Raw genomic sequence first — 17,901 nt, forward strand, 5'->3', positions numbered from 1 at the left:
CGATATATCATATAAGGAAACTGGTTCTTAACTGCAATATTGCTGTTCATCCTTCATTGCGGCCATAGTAAATAAATGAATTGAAGGTGGAAGTGAGACACATAAGTATCCATGTATAATGTCGTTGACAGAGAACGTTTACTACATGTAGTAAACTGTTCCTCAACACAATGATGGTATCTAGTAGTAGAAATATTATTGAATATTTTGGGGGGGGGGGGGGAAATTAATTCAAAATATTTATAATTCAGAGATTGAGCTATCAAAAATGTGTCTGTTTAGCCGACATGTTTCTTTAGTACCTGTTTTGATTGTATAATGACTTGCATATGCATGTCATGACAATTTGATAAAAAATGGCCGACTGGTTGCCATTTTTGGCCTAAAATTTGAGGAATTCTAATATTCAAACGTGTCAGAAAATGTTTCTTGGATATGGACCAGTCGATTTCATTCATGATCATGTATATTGGGTTACAGGTGTACGTCAATTCGTTTTTGAGATTCAAACAAAAATGGCCAACTGGCAGCCATTTTATTTTTATTCATGTCTGTGCTGATTCCTGACTAATACTAATGCAAGTTTCTAAAAACTTTCACCTGTCCACAGAAAGTTTGATATTTAACTGCCTAAAATCTGTCCCGGACATGTTGGAATTTTAATCTATGATTGTGCTTGTACAGTCTACTGGCCTTTTTACAAGGCAGTTGACTGCATATAAACACTTGGCCAATTCCACTGGCTGAGATTCATTCACTAACGAATACAACTTTGGGGGAACCTTGGTTAAGGTTCGCAGGTGCTTGTGTTCGATTGAGCCTGGTTGATGCCAGGATAGCGCATTAAAATTGTCATTTGATAGAGAGATGGCCACACGACCCTGTCATGTAGTCCCAAACAGGAAATGACTTCTGTGGCAAAATGCACTATGTGTCAGCACTAGCACTTGCAATTACCACTTACAAAATAGAAAAAAGTCAGGAGAGACAACAGTGACATTTAAATGTCCGAAACTGTCGCCTAGAACAAAAACATTTTAAAAAAAAATAGACCTGCGTATGTGTGTGTTAGTGCGTGCATGTTTGCATATCCTGCAGTATCTTGTGTATGCTTGAACTGATCAAGTTTAAACTTTACACAAACATAAGACATCATATTAGACATGTGCACATGTGTTTGTTTCATGATCTGATTCAAGATGGTCGAATGGCAGCCATTTTAATGCCAAAAAGTTTTCAAAATCATGCATTTCCATCATTTTGTATTAAACTGAATCTCAGAAGTGTTTATACAGATTTAGACATTAATGCACATCATTTTTAGTCCCTATTCAGACGCAGTCCGAAAACGGGGATTTATGGATTGACCTCCGTGTGTCTGTGCCCAGACCTGTAGTTTAGACAGCCTGGACCAATTACATTCAAGCACCATACATAATATTATACATATGCACATCAATTTGTTTCACGTTCTGATTCCAAATGGCGGCCATTTTTGTGCTACAAAATCATCAAACATCAAGCATTTCTGGTATTTATGGATGGATTTTGTTCAAACTTGGTACATACATTAGACATTATGGGTTCCTGATGCACGTCATTTTATTTTTCAGGTCAGATTCAAAATGGCTGACTGGTGGCCATTTTGTTTTAATTGATGCGCTTCTGGAACCATATTTCTGACATGCTTTGTCTGATTATGTTCAAATTTTATACTTACATTATGTTATAGATATACAGATGTATTCAAAATGGTCGATTTTGTTTTAATTAATGCCGTTTCAGAGCAATATCTCTCCATATGGACAAGTACTTGTTCGACAATCATGTACAATATGTCAATCATTTTAATGTTAAAAAATCATAATCATATTCCTACATGTTTATATTCCAACTATATTACTATAAACAAAGCTATATTTCTTAAATTCGATAACTAACGGGAACTGTGCCATGCATGGCTTGTATTTTTCAGATTAAGTTCAAAATGGTTGATTGGCGGCCATTTTATTTCGAAGAATGCACATGCATTTGTTCCATGATCAAATTCAATGGGAACTTGATGCAGTCTATTTCATTTTTTTGTACGAAACAAGATTCACACAATATGCCTCGATGAAAACAATGTGTTAAAATATTAATGAAATCTACTGTAAGATGAATAGATGAAGTGTATAAACATTGTGGAGGCTGCTGATTATTATTTTGTGCCATTAACATCTCTATTTTTAATATTTTTGTGTCAGGTTACATTTAAGTCACTGCTATCTCTCCTGTCATTTTTAGTTCCCGTGAAGTAATGAGTTTGGTATGTCTGTTTGTCTGACTGTAAGCAAAATCTAATGCACAGACTTGATTAGTTTTAGAGCCATGTCCCTGCATAATAAGTAGCTAATTTACATATTAATTACCTCATTTTAGCCTGTTTTAGCAAAATCTCAAAAACTTGTAAGCAGATTTCCATGAAAACTTGTACTAGCACATTGGGTAATGTGCAGACACAATTAGTTTTAGGGCATGTTTATGCATATTAAGTAGGTAATTTACATATTATCTAATTTCAGCCTGTGTAAGCAAAATATCAAACTTCGGAATGGATTTTGATCAAATTTGCTATATATCTGAGTATCTCAACATCCAGAGCTCTTTCAGTGACTGTTGAAAAGAATCGGTCACAAGAGTTTCATATGTTATAAGCAATATGGCATATTTATTAGTCCCTGTTCGGACACAGTCAGAAAACGTGGACTTATGTTTTGACCCTTGTGTATCTGCGTGTCTATGCGTTCGAACCTATAAATTAGACATGCCTAATCACAACCAAACATCACACATACATACATAATATTATAAATATGCACATCAATTTGTTTCACCATCTGATTCAAGATGACCAAATGGTGGCCATTTTTGTGCTAAAAAATCATCAAAATCAAGCATTTATGGATAGGTTTTGTTTAAACTTGGTACATACATTTTATATATTCATTATGCATCATATCATAGATATAGTGGTTTGACTATCTGATTCCAAATGGCCAAATGGCTGCTGTTTTTGTGTTAAAAAGTCATCAAAAATCAAGCATTTCTGGCATTCCAGAACTGGATCTTAGTGTTTATGGATGAATTTTATGCAAACTTGGTACATACATTAGAGATTATGGGTTCCTGATGCACATCATTATATTTTTCAGATCAGATTGAAAATGGCTGACTGGCGGTCATTTTGTTTAAATGAATGCGCTTTTAGAGCCATATCTCTGATATGCTTTGACTGATTATGTTCAAGTTCAAATCAAGCATCATCTTCTGGATACATACTTCTGACATGCTTATGTTCCAACTATATTACTATAAACAAAACTATTTATCTTAAATTTGATAACAAACAGGGACTGTGTCATGCATGGCTTGTTTACTTACAAATACAAGCTTGCCTTATTTATATCATACTTAGTATTTTCTAATAATTTGTACATTACAATCATGCCATATTTATATTTATTTACTTATAAATTGTATTTTATTGTAAATATGCAATGTAATATAAGTAATGTATGAATTATTAACAAATATAAATAAACCATGCTTAACATACAAGGTATTAGCAAATACATGTAAATATGGTGTGATAATTTTATTTCAAACATCGGCACACATGATCACTCCTGATAGCCAATACATGAATGTACATCTAATGATTTGATAAAATTGATTACCTAATACTAATAAAAGTATAAAATTAATTGGTGGAAAGTTTTAAAAGTAAAAGTACAAAATGTAACATGTCTTGTCTACTGTTCAATGACTTAGTGTGGTTGGGTTTGGTCGACCACATTCCAACATGAGATAGGACTTCAATTGACCAACTTGAACTTGAAAACTCACCAATCACTTGTTCAATATTCCAATGTAAACTCCATTTATTGCTGATCAAAACACTTTAAACGAATTTACAAGTGTAAATATCTGGTAGTTACTGAGTACAATGTCATAAAAGTACAAACATTGCATAAAAAAAGCACAGCCTACACTAGAACAGAAATATCATTAAACTTTAAAAGGGGGAATGGAATATTAAGAGGTCAACCAATCAGTGACTTAAAACTAATCATGTAATTGTCAGCCAAAAATGAAGGATAGATAGTTTTCTATACAAATTGGAGTGGAATAATTATGTATAACATCCTATGAACATACAACTCAGAATTACTCATTAAATGGGAACAAATCGGGTAGATCAATAAATATATAGAAATTATCAATATCAAAACACACCTATGGCTTAAATTATAATTTCAAGGATATACTGGCGGAAGGCAAGAGTTGCCTTCTTAAGCAATATATAAGCATAGTGGGTTCAACAATAGAAATGGACAAGGGAAAATATAAATTTTCTGTGCTTGAATTATACAAGTTTTTAGCAAATATATATAAATATGCCATGTAATTGTACAAGCTCTTAGCAAATAAATATATCCCCGTCATGTAAGAGTTTTGTCAAGAATACTCAATCATTTTAAAAAAACATTCAAAACACCTATACCCAAAAATTCACCTTTAAGAAAAGCTGTGATTCGATGTGACTATACCTTTCCAAGCGTATTGAGAGGGGCTCCTTGTGTAAACAATAGAGCTAATTTAGCATAACAATGAACATGCAGTATTCTATGCTGCATTCTTAGGGTACACTGACCTGTAAACATGTTCTCAATGATATCTAAAATACACAACAAACCAAAACAACATTTGTTGACATTGACAACACGAACATCAAAAATATAGCTATGCAAAATGCCATACCCTACTTAATGGGCCGAGTTGATTTTTGTTGCCATTGACAACACGAACATCAAAAATGCCATATCCTGATATAAATTTAAGATTTAGTTGTTTATAGGATGCGACAGATAAATGCCCCCCCCCAATCGACACGCTGTAGAACCTGAATTTATTGTTTCTCGTTTTTATTCGATTTAAAGTGGTACAGCTGATCTTATAAAGACAAAAGTAACAAGTGTAACACCTAACGCTGACCATGAAGGATTCCATGATCCTCAGAAACCTTCCTTTTTCACATACAGACCAACATTTAAATTTTATTCCATGCCAAGCTGTAATCGCCCTGTACATGTTAAATTATAATTGTGCAAAGCCAATAGCCAAAGAATTATTAACATTATTTATTTAAAAGGAGGGGCTATATATAAATGTACATGGCTTATCTGTGACAATTGTTGTATTGATTATTACTACAATGTATAGGAAAGAAAGAGCCATTATATTTATTTTCTGATCTGGCTTCTATGTTATTTAGAACAACTGTTTTTGTGAAGCGGACATAGAAGTAGTGTTCATGCTACATGAATTATGGGCTAAGATTTAAGCTAATTTTATGCGTTTGCATATTGGATAGACCCACCGACAATTGCGTCCACGTAAGGAAGCAAACAGCATAAATACTACTCATGGGTTAAAATAAACCTCAAATTGCCAACTTTATCTATACTTCAAAATTTGTTTGAATAGGAAAATGCATTTCCTTCTTCCTTGTCTCGTACCTTATTCTAAATAAATCAAATGCTTCTGATCTTTTCTGATATCTGTGTTTGTTGATTTCGTTGTCTCGTAATTATTAACCACATACATGTACAATTGATCGTTGCAATTAGCTGCCCTTTGTATTTGTGAGTCCCAGTTTGAAAATAGCTTGCAACAAATAAATTTAACAAAAAATACAAAATATTGTATTTTCTCCATTAATTAGTAGTACGTAGTGCTTATGCAAATTATAGGTGTTTCTGTGGTCAAAATAATATTTAAATAATTTAGTATACAAACAAATGCAAGTGGGGTTGTATATTTGTGCTTCTGTAAGAGATGTGCTTTTTATAGAACATTTGGTCATGTGACCCATTCTGGTTGTTGGATTAAAACAGACTACTAAGGTGATAATTTGCATATATTGCATGAGTCCGCTAACTGGTGTCATTTGATTTTAAATTGTCTTCCGAAAGTTAACAAGCGTCTTTTTTTGTAAATAATATTTTTTTTTTAAGACACAATATGGAAATTTACAACACAAACATATCTTCTAGTAGATGCAAATACGACAAAGTATCAATACGAATGCGGTTCAAGTGTAAAACTCGTGCAAAAAATCATTATACTTCAAATTACATTTTTAGTCCCTGTTCGGACGCAGTCCAAAAACACAGACTTATGTTTTGACGTCTGTGTGTGCGTGTTTGCATGCGGACCTGTATCATAGAAATGCCTGGACCAATCAAAATCAAACTTCACACATACATCATACATGATATTATACTAATATGCATATCAATTTGTTTCAAGATCTGATTCAAGATGGCCAAATGCGGCCATTTTTGTTCTAAAAATCATCAAAATCAAGCATTTCTCAGCTGTTTACAGATGGATTTTATTCAAACTTGGTATATACGTTGGATATTATAGGACCTTGAGGCAAATCATTTTGTTTTCAGATAAGATTCAAAATGACCGACTGGCAGCCATTGTGTTTTAATAAATGTGGTTCTAGTGCCATATCTCTCATTATGTTCAAATTTCAAATACTCATAATACATCATGTCATAGATATACAGATATATTGGTTTGACGATCCTATTAAAAATAGCCGAATGGTGGCCATTTTTGTGAAGTCGAAAAAAAACAGTTGACACGGACGACGACGGAAATCACTCATGATAAGCTCTGCTCAACAAAGTTGACAGCAGAGCTAAATAAAATATAAACGTGCTGTATTTGTAACATACAAGTTATAAATCATCAAATATCAAGCATTTCTGGCATTATGGATGGATTTTGTTCAAACTTAGTACATACATTAGACATTACAGGTTCCTGATGCACGTTATTTTATTTTTTAGATCGGATTCAAAATGGCTGACTAGTGGCCATTTTGTTTTAATGAATATCTCTGACATGTTTTGACTGACTTCGTTCAAATTTTAAATATTCATTATACATGTATTCAAAATGGCTGATTTTGTTTTAATTAATGCTGTTCCAGAGCAATATCTCTCAATACTCGTTTGACAATCAGATACAAATGTCAATTATTTAAATGTTAAACAATCATCAAAATCATATTCCTGACATGTTTATATTCCAGCTGTATTACTATAAACAAAACTATATATCTTAAATTCGATAACTAACGAGGACTGTGCCATGCATAGCTTGTCTATACAGAAACTGTGTATGCTGAAAAAGAACGTGTGATTTTTCATCCATTCTTGGAAATATAATCTTACTTCAATATACACTAGCTGGTGCAGGTGTCATAAAACTGATTCTGTTATATGCCATTTTTATATACATGTACATGTAAATTGTAAGTCTTACATGTAGCTCACAAAGACAGTCTTGGTTACTGTGAACATGGACACTGAAAGTCTGTTTCAATCACAAATGCCTATTGTCTGATTTAACCTTTTCACCACCAGTTCCCTCTTTTCATCACAAATTCACAAAATATTCCTGTTTATAGTTTGCACTTTCTTTAAGAAGATTGGTCCAAAAACGGCTATATTGGTTTAAGTGAAAACTGAAAATTGACTCAAATATTGTCTGTTGACTTCAAAATTAGGGTTCATTTTCAGAAATATTGAAAAATATATTAAAAAAACGTATAAAAATTTGGGCAAGGAAGTCTGGTTGTGAAAATTAGGTTAAGAGTCTTATTTCTGATCATTCTTGCCTTTATGTGGTTGTACCCAAAGACCCCAGTACTGATTGGCCATGTGTTTAATTAGACAGCAGCCAGATTTGACTGGTCCATGTTGTCCATCCACGTCAGTTATTTTTCTATACAGTTTGCAAAAATGAGTGGGCAAAAATTATGTGCAATTAACAAATCTATTTGGGAAAAGAGTTACATAGTTTCAGTTGTGCTATGGAAGACCTGCCATCACACATATGTGACATGCACTTGACCTGTCATGAACTTTCAACAAAAGCCAATTCAGTTGACCTCCATGTCTGTGTTGACATAAAAAAGTGTGATATTGCATGTATAGGAGAACTGAAACCCTTAAGTGTTTATTTGCCATTAGATTAACAAAGATTGTATCATATTTGATATCAGAAGTTTATTCACTAATGTACCAGTCACAGAATGTTTATATAAATGACAGTAATGTTTGCATCATCAATGGAATTTATGCCTTGCATGGGTTAGAAAGAGCAAAGTTCAATTCAGTTCAGTTGTATGATGACTGTAGTGGTGTTAACATTACAGATCTCGATCAGCATATGCCAAGAGTCTGACCCAGTCGGCATGTGCCAAAAAAAAACTCAGAAATTCTCAATAATAAACACAAAAACAGCAAATAGATATAATTTCAATAAAGTAATTATTGTTATCATCATGCCTCTTGACGAATGAAGTCGGTATTTCGGCACAAGCTGAGTAAAACATGAACACAAAATTTTGACATGTGTCGAGATTCTGTAATACTAGTATAAACGAAGTAAATGTTACAATAAAGACTACAGTATATATGTAGTTTGAAGAATAGAATAGAATAGTGCTTTATTGACACTGTAAAGACAGTATTACATTTCTTTTTTGGTTATGTACATCAATGAAGTTGAAAAATTGAAAACATAGTAATGTATTAAGTACAAAATATATAATAAAAATAGCAACATTAGACTACTACTAGTATTTTGTTTTTCAAAGTTTTTCAAATTAGTCCTTGTACACATACTTTGATAATAAGTTTTGACATTGTTAGTGTTTGTTTTTTAGTCCCCGTTCGGACACAGTCTGAAAACGAGGACTTATGTTTTGACCTACGTGCTTACCTGTATCTTAGAAATGCCTGGACCAATCACAATCAAACTTCACACATGCATCATACATGACATTATACATATGCACATCAATTTGTATCATGATCATGATTTTTGTACTGAAAAATCATCAAAATTAAGCATTTCTCGGCTGTTTACAGATGGATTTTGTTGGTATATACATTGGACATTATAGGACCTTGATGCACGTCATTTTGTTTTTCAGATAAGATTCAAAATTGCTGACTGGTGGCCATTTCGTTTTCATGAATGTGGTTCTAGTGCCATATCTCTGACTTGCTTTGACTGATTATGTTAAAATTTTAAATATTCATACATCATGTCATGGAAATACAGATATATTGCTTCAAAGATCCTATTCAATATGGCCGAATGGTGGCCATTTTTACTCTAAATAAATCATCAAATATCAAGCATTTCTGGCATTTATGGATGGATTTCGTTCAAACTTCTAACATACATTAGATATTACGAGTTCCTGATGCACGTCATTTTATTTTTCAGATAAGATTCAAAATGGCTGACTGGCTGACTGATGGCCATTTTGTTTTAATGAGTGAGCTTCTAGAGCCATACCTCTGACATGCTTTGACTGATTATGTTCAAATTTTATATATTCATTATACATCATGTTATGGATATGTATTCAAAATGGCCGATTTTGTTTTAATTAATGCTGTTCCAGAGCAATATCTCTCAATGTGGGCAAGTACTCTGACGATCAGACACAAATGTCAATCATTATCATATTCCTGTTATATTCCAGCTATAAACAAAACTTAGTTTTATATATATATATATCTTAAAATCGATAACTAACGGGGACTGTGCCATGCATGGCTTGTTTACATTGAAACAAATAGTTAGAGCATATAATTGTCTTATCTCTTGATTGCATTATATAGTCAAATTTTTCTTTTTCTCTTTCGTTTTTGTTTCTGAAGTCTTTGTTGATTAACTCTATGGCATTGTACAAAGTGTTTCTATTTTGTGTATAAATTACAATCTATTATTAGGTGGTGTATTTCATCCTCTATTTAGTTAGAATATGTGCATAGTCTCTCGTCCATTGGTGTCCTAGGTCTTGTATAGCGACCTGTTTCTATTGTTAATCTATGATTACTTGTTCTAAATTTGGCTAACTCTCTGATATGATCTTGACTATTTATAAGTGTAATTTATTGTTCCATGTTGAGATTGTCTTTATATGTATGATAAGCCCGTAACGTTGCATCGTCTCTCATATTATCTTTCTTCCACAATGCACTGTAATATTCTTTTATTTTAGTTTGTAGTGTTTTTACAGGGATATACATTTATGTATATTCATAATTTTAAGATTTTGTTGTAGCTATGACAACCAGGTTCCTGTATATTATGTTCTTTCATATCCTGTAGTGCATAGTATGCCAGATTTGTATTTTCAATTCCTTGTATATGTTGGTAGTATTTAATTGCTGCACTGTATATGTTGGTAGTATTTAATTGCTGCACTGTATGTGTTTATGAGTGGTTCTCTCCCTAACTCCATACAGCATGCTATTTTCCTTGCTTTGTTATTCAAACAGAGAGCGTTTCTACAGAATTTGATATGAAATTTCTCTGTGTCTGTTTTATTTAGTTGTTGGTTGTATTTTTAGCAATCGTCATTGGAATCCTTCTACTATGAGCCTTAGATTTCAAATATATACTCCCTATGTCATTTTTGGTACTGTATTTATCCGGGTAAGAGCCCATGCCCTGATAAATGCCCACCTCCCACTTTTGACACAATAAATTAGTTGATGGCATCTCCGGGCATTCGCCCAGGGGGTCTTTTCTACACAAAAAAAACAAACAAAAACCTATTTTCTATTTGTTGACTGTGGTTGTATTAACAGTTGACTTACTTGCAGTCTATTGTGATGCTTATAAACATTCTTTAAAAATAATTGTTAATTGCGTAAAACAAGGAGTGAACGCGAAATAGCTGTGCCAGCAAAATAGGTAATTTCGCTTTCTGCATTCAGGGCAGCTCGTTTACTGCTGATTTACATTCATTTTTTAAGATTTTTTTTTCAGAATCATAACCGTCAGCAAGTCTATAAAAATGTTTATTAAAGCAGAAACGTTGGTTCTCTTTTTGACTCCCGTGTGCGAAGCACAAAAACGGAGTCTTTGCAGTTACCCTGTCTGTCTGTATGTATGTATGTATGTATGTATGTATGTCACTTTTTTTGTTCCACCGTTATCTCAAGAACCACTAATCAAATTTTGGTGAAACTTGGTACATGGATGCTCTGGGATAATGCGCAGAGTAGATCAGGTTTTGGTAAAAATCTATGAATATTAATTACCTAATTTGCATGATACTTAGCTGATTTTTAGCTGTTCCAAGACTGTTCCACTGATATCTAAAGAACCACTCATTGGATTTTGATGAAATGTGGCACATGGATGCTCTGAACTAGTGCGCAGATTTGATTAGTTTTGGGTAAAAATCTATGAATATTAATTACCTAATTTGCATGATAATTAACTGATTTTAAGCTGTTCTATGACTGTTCCACTGATTTTTGAAGAACCACTCATTGGATTTCTATGAAACTTGGCACATGGATGCTCTGAACTAATGCGCAGATTTGATTAGTTTTGGGTAAAAATCTGTTAATATTATTAATTACCTAATTTACATGATGATTAATCAATTTTCGGCTTTTCCACTGATATTTCAAGTACTAATCATAACATTTCAATAAAACTTGGTACATAGGTGTCATATGACACTGCACAGACCTGATAGTTTTTAGGGTAATATCAGTACATATTAATTACCTAATTTGCATAATTAATTAATTTTCAGCTTTTGATATTTCGAGTAGTAATGATCATGTTTCAATGAAACTTGGTACATAGTTACTTGAGGACTGTGCAGAGACCTAATTAGTTTTTGGGTAAATATTTGTGCATATTAATCATCTTATTAGCATAATTAGTTAATTTTCAGCTTTTCACCTGATATCTCAAGTACTAATCATCACATTTCAATGAGACTTGCGACATAGATATTCTAGGACTATGCAGAGACCTGATTAATTTTGAGATAAATAATTGTGCCTATTAATTACCTAATTTGCATAATTAGTTAATTTTTTGCTGTTCTATGGCTGTTGCACTGATGTCTAAAAACCACTCATTGGATTTCAATGAAACTTTTAAAGAGTACCCATCACATTTCAATGAACCTCAGACTATGCACCATATTAGTTTTTGGTAAATATTTATGCTTCTTAATCACCTAATTAACATAATTAATTAATACTGATATTAGTAGTATTGATCATCACATTTGAATAAAACTTGGTACATAAATGCTCTAGAACAATAGACAGCCTGATTAATTTTGGGTTAAAATCTGTTCATATTAATTCTCTAATTAGCATAATAACTAATATTTTTTTGGTTCTAATCACATTTCAATGAAACTTGGTACATTGTGCAGACCTTATTAGTTTTACACTTAAATCTGTTCATATTAGTTACCTTATTTGCATAATTAGTTTTCAGCTATTCCATCAATATCTCAAGTGTAAGTAATTTTGAATTAATTTTTAATGTGTCTCCAAAACTCTCAGCACACGGGAGTTCTTTCTAAGCTTTCTTTGATTAAAATATGTCGTGGCCCTAAAAAGGGCTGTTTGGTTTGTGCTTCCTTAGAAACGATTCAAGCAAATGGTATAAGGGCTCATACCACTAATTGAATTTCCATAGACGACAATGTTAACATATGACGAGATTGCTCTATGAAAATGACGAAGAAAGTTGAAAATATGGCTCAAAAATGGGAAATCAACATGCCAGTAATCAACCATATGAAAAAAAACTAACATGTTGGCCAGCTCAAACTCTTGCAAATCCCAGGTAAACAAGACACACCTACTGTATTTGGATTGCACCAAGAGAAATCACTGGAAAAACACCAAGATTAGAACATCCAAATACACACAGAATAAACCCACAGGTACACAGCCGCTAAGTAGTAAACAAAAGACCACATGTTGGTCTCACCTCTGACCCAGGTGATTACGCCCTCAAACAGGGAGCACCTGGGAAAAAAAATATTTAAACAATTTCATTGGTTCTTGCTAGGCATTTAAATTGAGGGCTACGAGCAGCCATTGGTTGATTAGTGGCATGAGACCTATAAGGAGATATAGACCCAATATGCCATATTTGGGATATAGACCCAATATGCCATCTTTGGAATATAGACCCAATATGCCATCTTTGGGATATGGATCCAATATGCCATCATTGGGATATGAACCCAATATGCCATCTTTGGGATATAGACCCAATATGCCATCTTTGGGATATAGACCCAATATGCCATCTTTGGGATATAGACCCAATATGCCAGCTTTGGAATATAGACCCACTGTGTCATCTTTGGGATATAGACCCACTGTGTCATCTTTGGGATATAGACCCACTGTGTCATCTTTGGGATATAGACCCACTGTGTCATCTTTGAGATATTGACCCACTGTGTCATCTCTGGGATATGGACCCACTGTGTCATCTCTGGGATATGGACCCACTGTGTCATTCCTGGGATATGGACCCACTGTGTCATCTCTGGGATATGGACCCACTGTGTCATCTCTGGGATATGGACCCACTGTGTCATCTCTGGGATATGGACCCACTGTTTCATCTCTGGGATATGGACCCACTGTGTCATCTCTGGGATATGGACCCACTGTGTCATCTCTGGGATATGGACCCACTGTGTCATCTCTGGGATATGGACCCACTGTGTCATTCCTGGGATATGGACCCACTGTGTCATCCTGGGATATGGACCCACTGTGTCATCCTGGGATATGGACCCACTGTGTCATCCTGGGATATGGACCCACTGTGTCAGTCCTGGGATATGGACCCACTGTGTCAGTCCTGGGATATGGACCCACTGTGTCAGTCCTGGGATATGGACCCACTGTGTCAGTCCTGGGATATGGACCCACTGTGTCATCTCTGGGATATGGACCCACTGTGTCATCTCTGTGTTATGGACCCAATATGCCAGCTTTGGGGATATAGACCCAATATGCCAGCTTTGGGATATAGACCCAATATGCCAGCTTTGGGATATAGACCCAATATGCCAGCTTTGGGATATAGACCCAATATGCCAGCTTTGGGATATAGACCCAATATGCCAGCTTTGGGATATAGACTCACTGTGTCATCTTTGGGATATAGACCCACTGTGTCATCTTTGGGATATAGACCCACTGTGTCATCTTTGGGATATAGACCCACTGTGTCATCTTTGGGATATAGACCCACTGTGTCATCTTTGGGATATAGACCCACTGTGGCATCTTTGAGATATAGACCTAATATGCCATCTTTGGAATATAGACCCAATATGTCATCTTTGGGATATAGACCCAATAGGCCATCTTTGGTATATAGACCCAATATGCAATCTTTGGAATATAGACCCAATATGCCATCTTTGGGATATAGACCCAATATGCCATCTTCGGGATATAGACCCAATATGCCATCTTCGGGATATAGACCCAATATGCCATCTTCGGGATATAGACCCAATATGCCATCTTCGGGATATAGACCCAACATGCCATCTTCGGGATATAGACCCAACATGCCATCTTTGGGATATAGACCCAACATGCCATCTTTGGGATATAGACCCATTGTGTCATTCCTGGGATATGGACGCACTGTGTCATCCCTGGGATATAGACCCACTGTGTCATTCCTGGGATATGGACCCACTGTGTCATTCCTGAGATATGGACCCACTGTGTCATTCCTGGGATATGGACCCACTGTGTCATTCCTGGGATATGACCCAGTGTCATTCCTGGGATATGAACCCACTGTGTCATCTCTGGGATATGGACCCACTGTGTCATCTCTGGGATATGGACCCACTGTGTCATCTCTGGGATTTGGACCCACTGTGTCATCTCTGGGATATGGACCCACTGTGTCATTCCTGGGATATGGACCCACTGTGTCATTCCTGGGATATGGACCCACTGTGTCATTCCTGGGATATGGACCCACTGTGTCATTCCTGGGATATGGACCCAGTGTGTCATCTCTGGGATATGGACCCAGTGTGTCATCTCTGGGATATGGACCCAGTGTGTCATCTCTGGGATATGGACCCAGTGTGTCATCTCTGGGATATGGACCCAGTGTGTCATCTCTGGGATATGGACCCACTGTGTCATCTCTGGGATATGGACCCACTGTATCATTCCTGGGATATGGACCCACTGTGTCATCTCTGGGATATGGACTCACTGTGTCATCACTGGGATATGGACCCACTGTGTCATTCCTGGGATATGGACCCACTGTGTCATTCCTGGGATATGGACCCACTGTGTCATTCCCCGGATATGGACCCACTGTATCATTCCTGGGATATGGACCCATTGTGTCAGTTCTGGGATATGGACCCATTGTGTCAGTTCTGGGATATGGACCCACTGTATCATTCCTGGGATATGGACCCATTGTGTCAGTTCTGGGATATGGACCCATTGTGTCAGTTCTGGGATATGGACCCACTGTGTCATCTCTGGGATATGGACCCACTGTGTCATTCCTGGGATATGGACCCACTGTGTCATTCCTGGGATATGGACCCACTGTGTCATTCCTGGGATATGGACCCACTGTGTCATTCCTGGGATATGGACCCAGTGTGTCAGTCCTGGGATATGGACCCAGTGTGTCAGTCCTGGGATATGGACCCAGTGTGTCATCTCTGGGATATGGACCCACTGTGTCATCTCTGGGATATGGACCCACTGTGTGATCTCTGGGATATGGACCCACTGTATCATCTCTGGGATATGGACCCACTGTATCATCTCTGGGATATGGACTCACTGTGTCATCACTGGGATATGGACCCACTGTGTCATCACTGGGATATGGACCCACTGTGTCATCTCTGGGATATGGACCCACTGTGTCATTCCTGGGATATGGACCCACTGTGTCATTCCTGGGATATGGACCCACTGTGTCAGTCCTGGGATATGGACCCACTGTGTCATCTCTGGGATATGGACCCACTGTGTCATTCCTGGGATATGGACCCACTGTGTCATTCTTGGGATATGGACCCACTGTGTTATCTCTGGGATATGGACCCACTGTGCCATCTCTGGGATATGGACCCACTGTGTCATTCCTGGGATATGAACCCACTGTGTCAGTCCTGGGATATGAACCCACTGTGTCAGTCCTGGGATATGAACCCACTGTGTCAGTCCTGGGATATGAACCCACTGTGTCAGTCCTGGGATATGGACCCACTGTGTCATCTCTGGGATATGGACCCACTGTGTCATCGCTGGGATATGGACCCACTGTGTCATCGCTGGGATATGGACCCACTGTATCATCGCTGGGATATGGACCCACTGTGTCATCGCTGGGATATGGACCCACTGTATCATCCCTCAGATATAGACCCAACATACCATCCATAGGATATAAACCTTACTATGTCATTCCTGGGACCAGTAGGAATCATTAGTCCATGCATGCATCACCTCAAAGTAATGCAAGAGACTACCTGAAAAATTGATTGGTGTACAATATTCTAAAACTGGCATAACCAACCGTCTCCCAACCATGCAGTGCATGCTATAACAATAACTATAAGTATAAGGAAGTTTAAAATAAATACAATAACTGAATTGTCACTCTATAGATCCACTATTTATTACTACGATATATTGGGGTAATTTGTCATTCTTTTCATTTTTGCAGATTCAAACCTGTAACAATTGCTATGGCGAATACTACAAAGAATGTGCCCTATGCGGGATGCGTGGAACCTATGAGCACAATAGGTGAGTCTCAAAAATAATGTCATATATTCTACCTATCAAAGGACAATATTATTAGACTGATACAGATATCTGATCTTGGGGTCATAGTTAATGTTGATCTTGAATTGATGAAGGATGATGAAAATATATTACTCGCATGGGTTTATATTCACACACAAACTGCTATATGTACCTCTATTGTTTTAGGTGCTCTTGACTTGATGAAGGATGATGACAATATTACTCACATGGGTTTATATTCACACACAAACTGCTATATGTACCTCTATTGTTGTAGGTGCTCTTGACTTGATGAAGGATGATGACAATATTACTCACATGGGTTTATATTCACACACAAACTGCTATATGTACCTCTATTGTTGTAGGTGCTCTTGACTTGATGAAGGATGATGACAATATTACTCACATGGGTTTATATTCACACACAAACTGCTATATGTACCTCTATTGTTGTAAGTGCTCTTGACTTGATGAAGGATGATGACAATATTACTCACATGGGTTTATATTCACACACAAACTGCTATATGTACCTCTATTGTTGTAGGTGCTCTTGACTTGATGAAGGATGATGACAATATTACTCACATGGGTTTATATTCACACACAAACTGCTATATGTACCTCTATTGTTGTAGGTGCTCTTGACTTGATGAAGGATGATGACAATATTACTCACATGGGTTTATATTCACACACAAACTGCTATATGTACCTCTATTGTTGTAGGTGCTCTTGACTTGATGAAGGATGATGACAATATTACTCACATGGGTTTATATTCACACACAAACTGCTATATGTACCTCTATTGTTGTAGGTGCTCTTGACTTGATGAAGGATGATGACAATATTACTCACATGGGTTTATATTCACACACAAACTGCTATATGTACCTCTATTGTTGTAGGTGCTCTTGACTTGATGAAGGATGATGACAATATTACTCACATGGGTTTATATTCACACACAAACTGCTATATGTACCTCTATTGTTGTAGGTGCTCTTGAATTGATGAAGGATGATGACAATATTACTCACATGGGTTTATATTCACACACAAACTGCTATATGTACCTCTATTGTTGTAGGTGCTCTTGACTTGATGAAGGATGATGACAATATTACTCACATGGGTT

General features: G+C 36.1%; 1 protein-coding gene across 2 annotated transcripts in view; it reads left to right on the plus strand.

The window, feature by feature from the left end:
* LOC102808716 (uncharacterized) overlaps positions 1–17,901 on the plus strand; it is a 59,323-nt gene that overhangs the window by 856 nt on the left and 40,566 nt on the right. For both annotated transcript variants that reach the window (XR_014930695.1, XM_085504208.1), the window contains exon 2: positions 16,675–16,757. Coding sequence is in view for 1 of the 2 variants with exons in the window: in XM_085504208.1 (XP_085360334.1) it covers positions 16,697–16,757 (61 nt within the window). In the remaining variant the exon portion in view is untranslated. The remainder of the gene's footprint in view (positions 1–16,674; positions 16,758–17,901) is intronic.

Source organism: Saccoglossus kowalevskii, chromosome 10 (genome assembly GCF_978046115.1).
Source record: "Saccoglossus kowalevskii chromosome 10, keSacKowa6.1, whole genome shotgun sequence".
In the NCBI taxonomy this organism is placed as follows: Eukaryota; Metazoa; Hemichordata; class Enteropneusta; family Harrimaniidae; genus Saccoglossus; species Saccoglossus kowalevskii.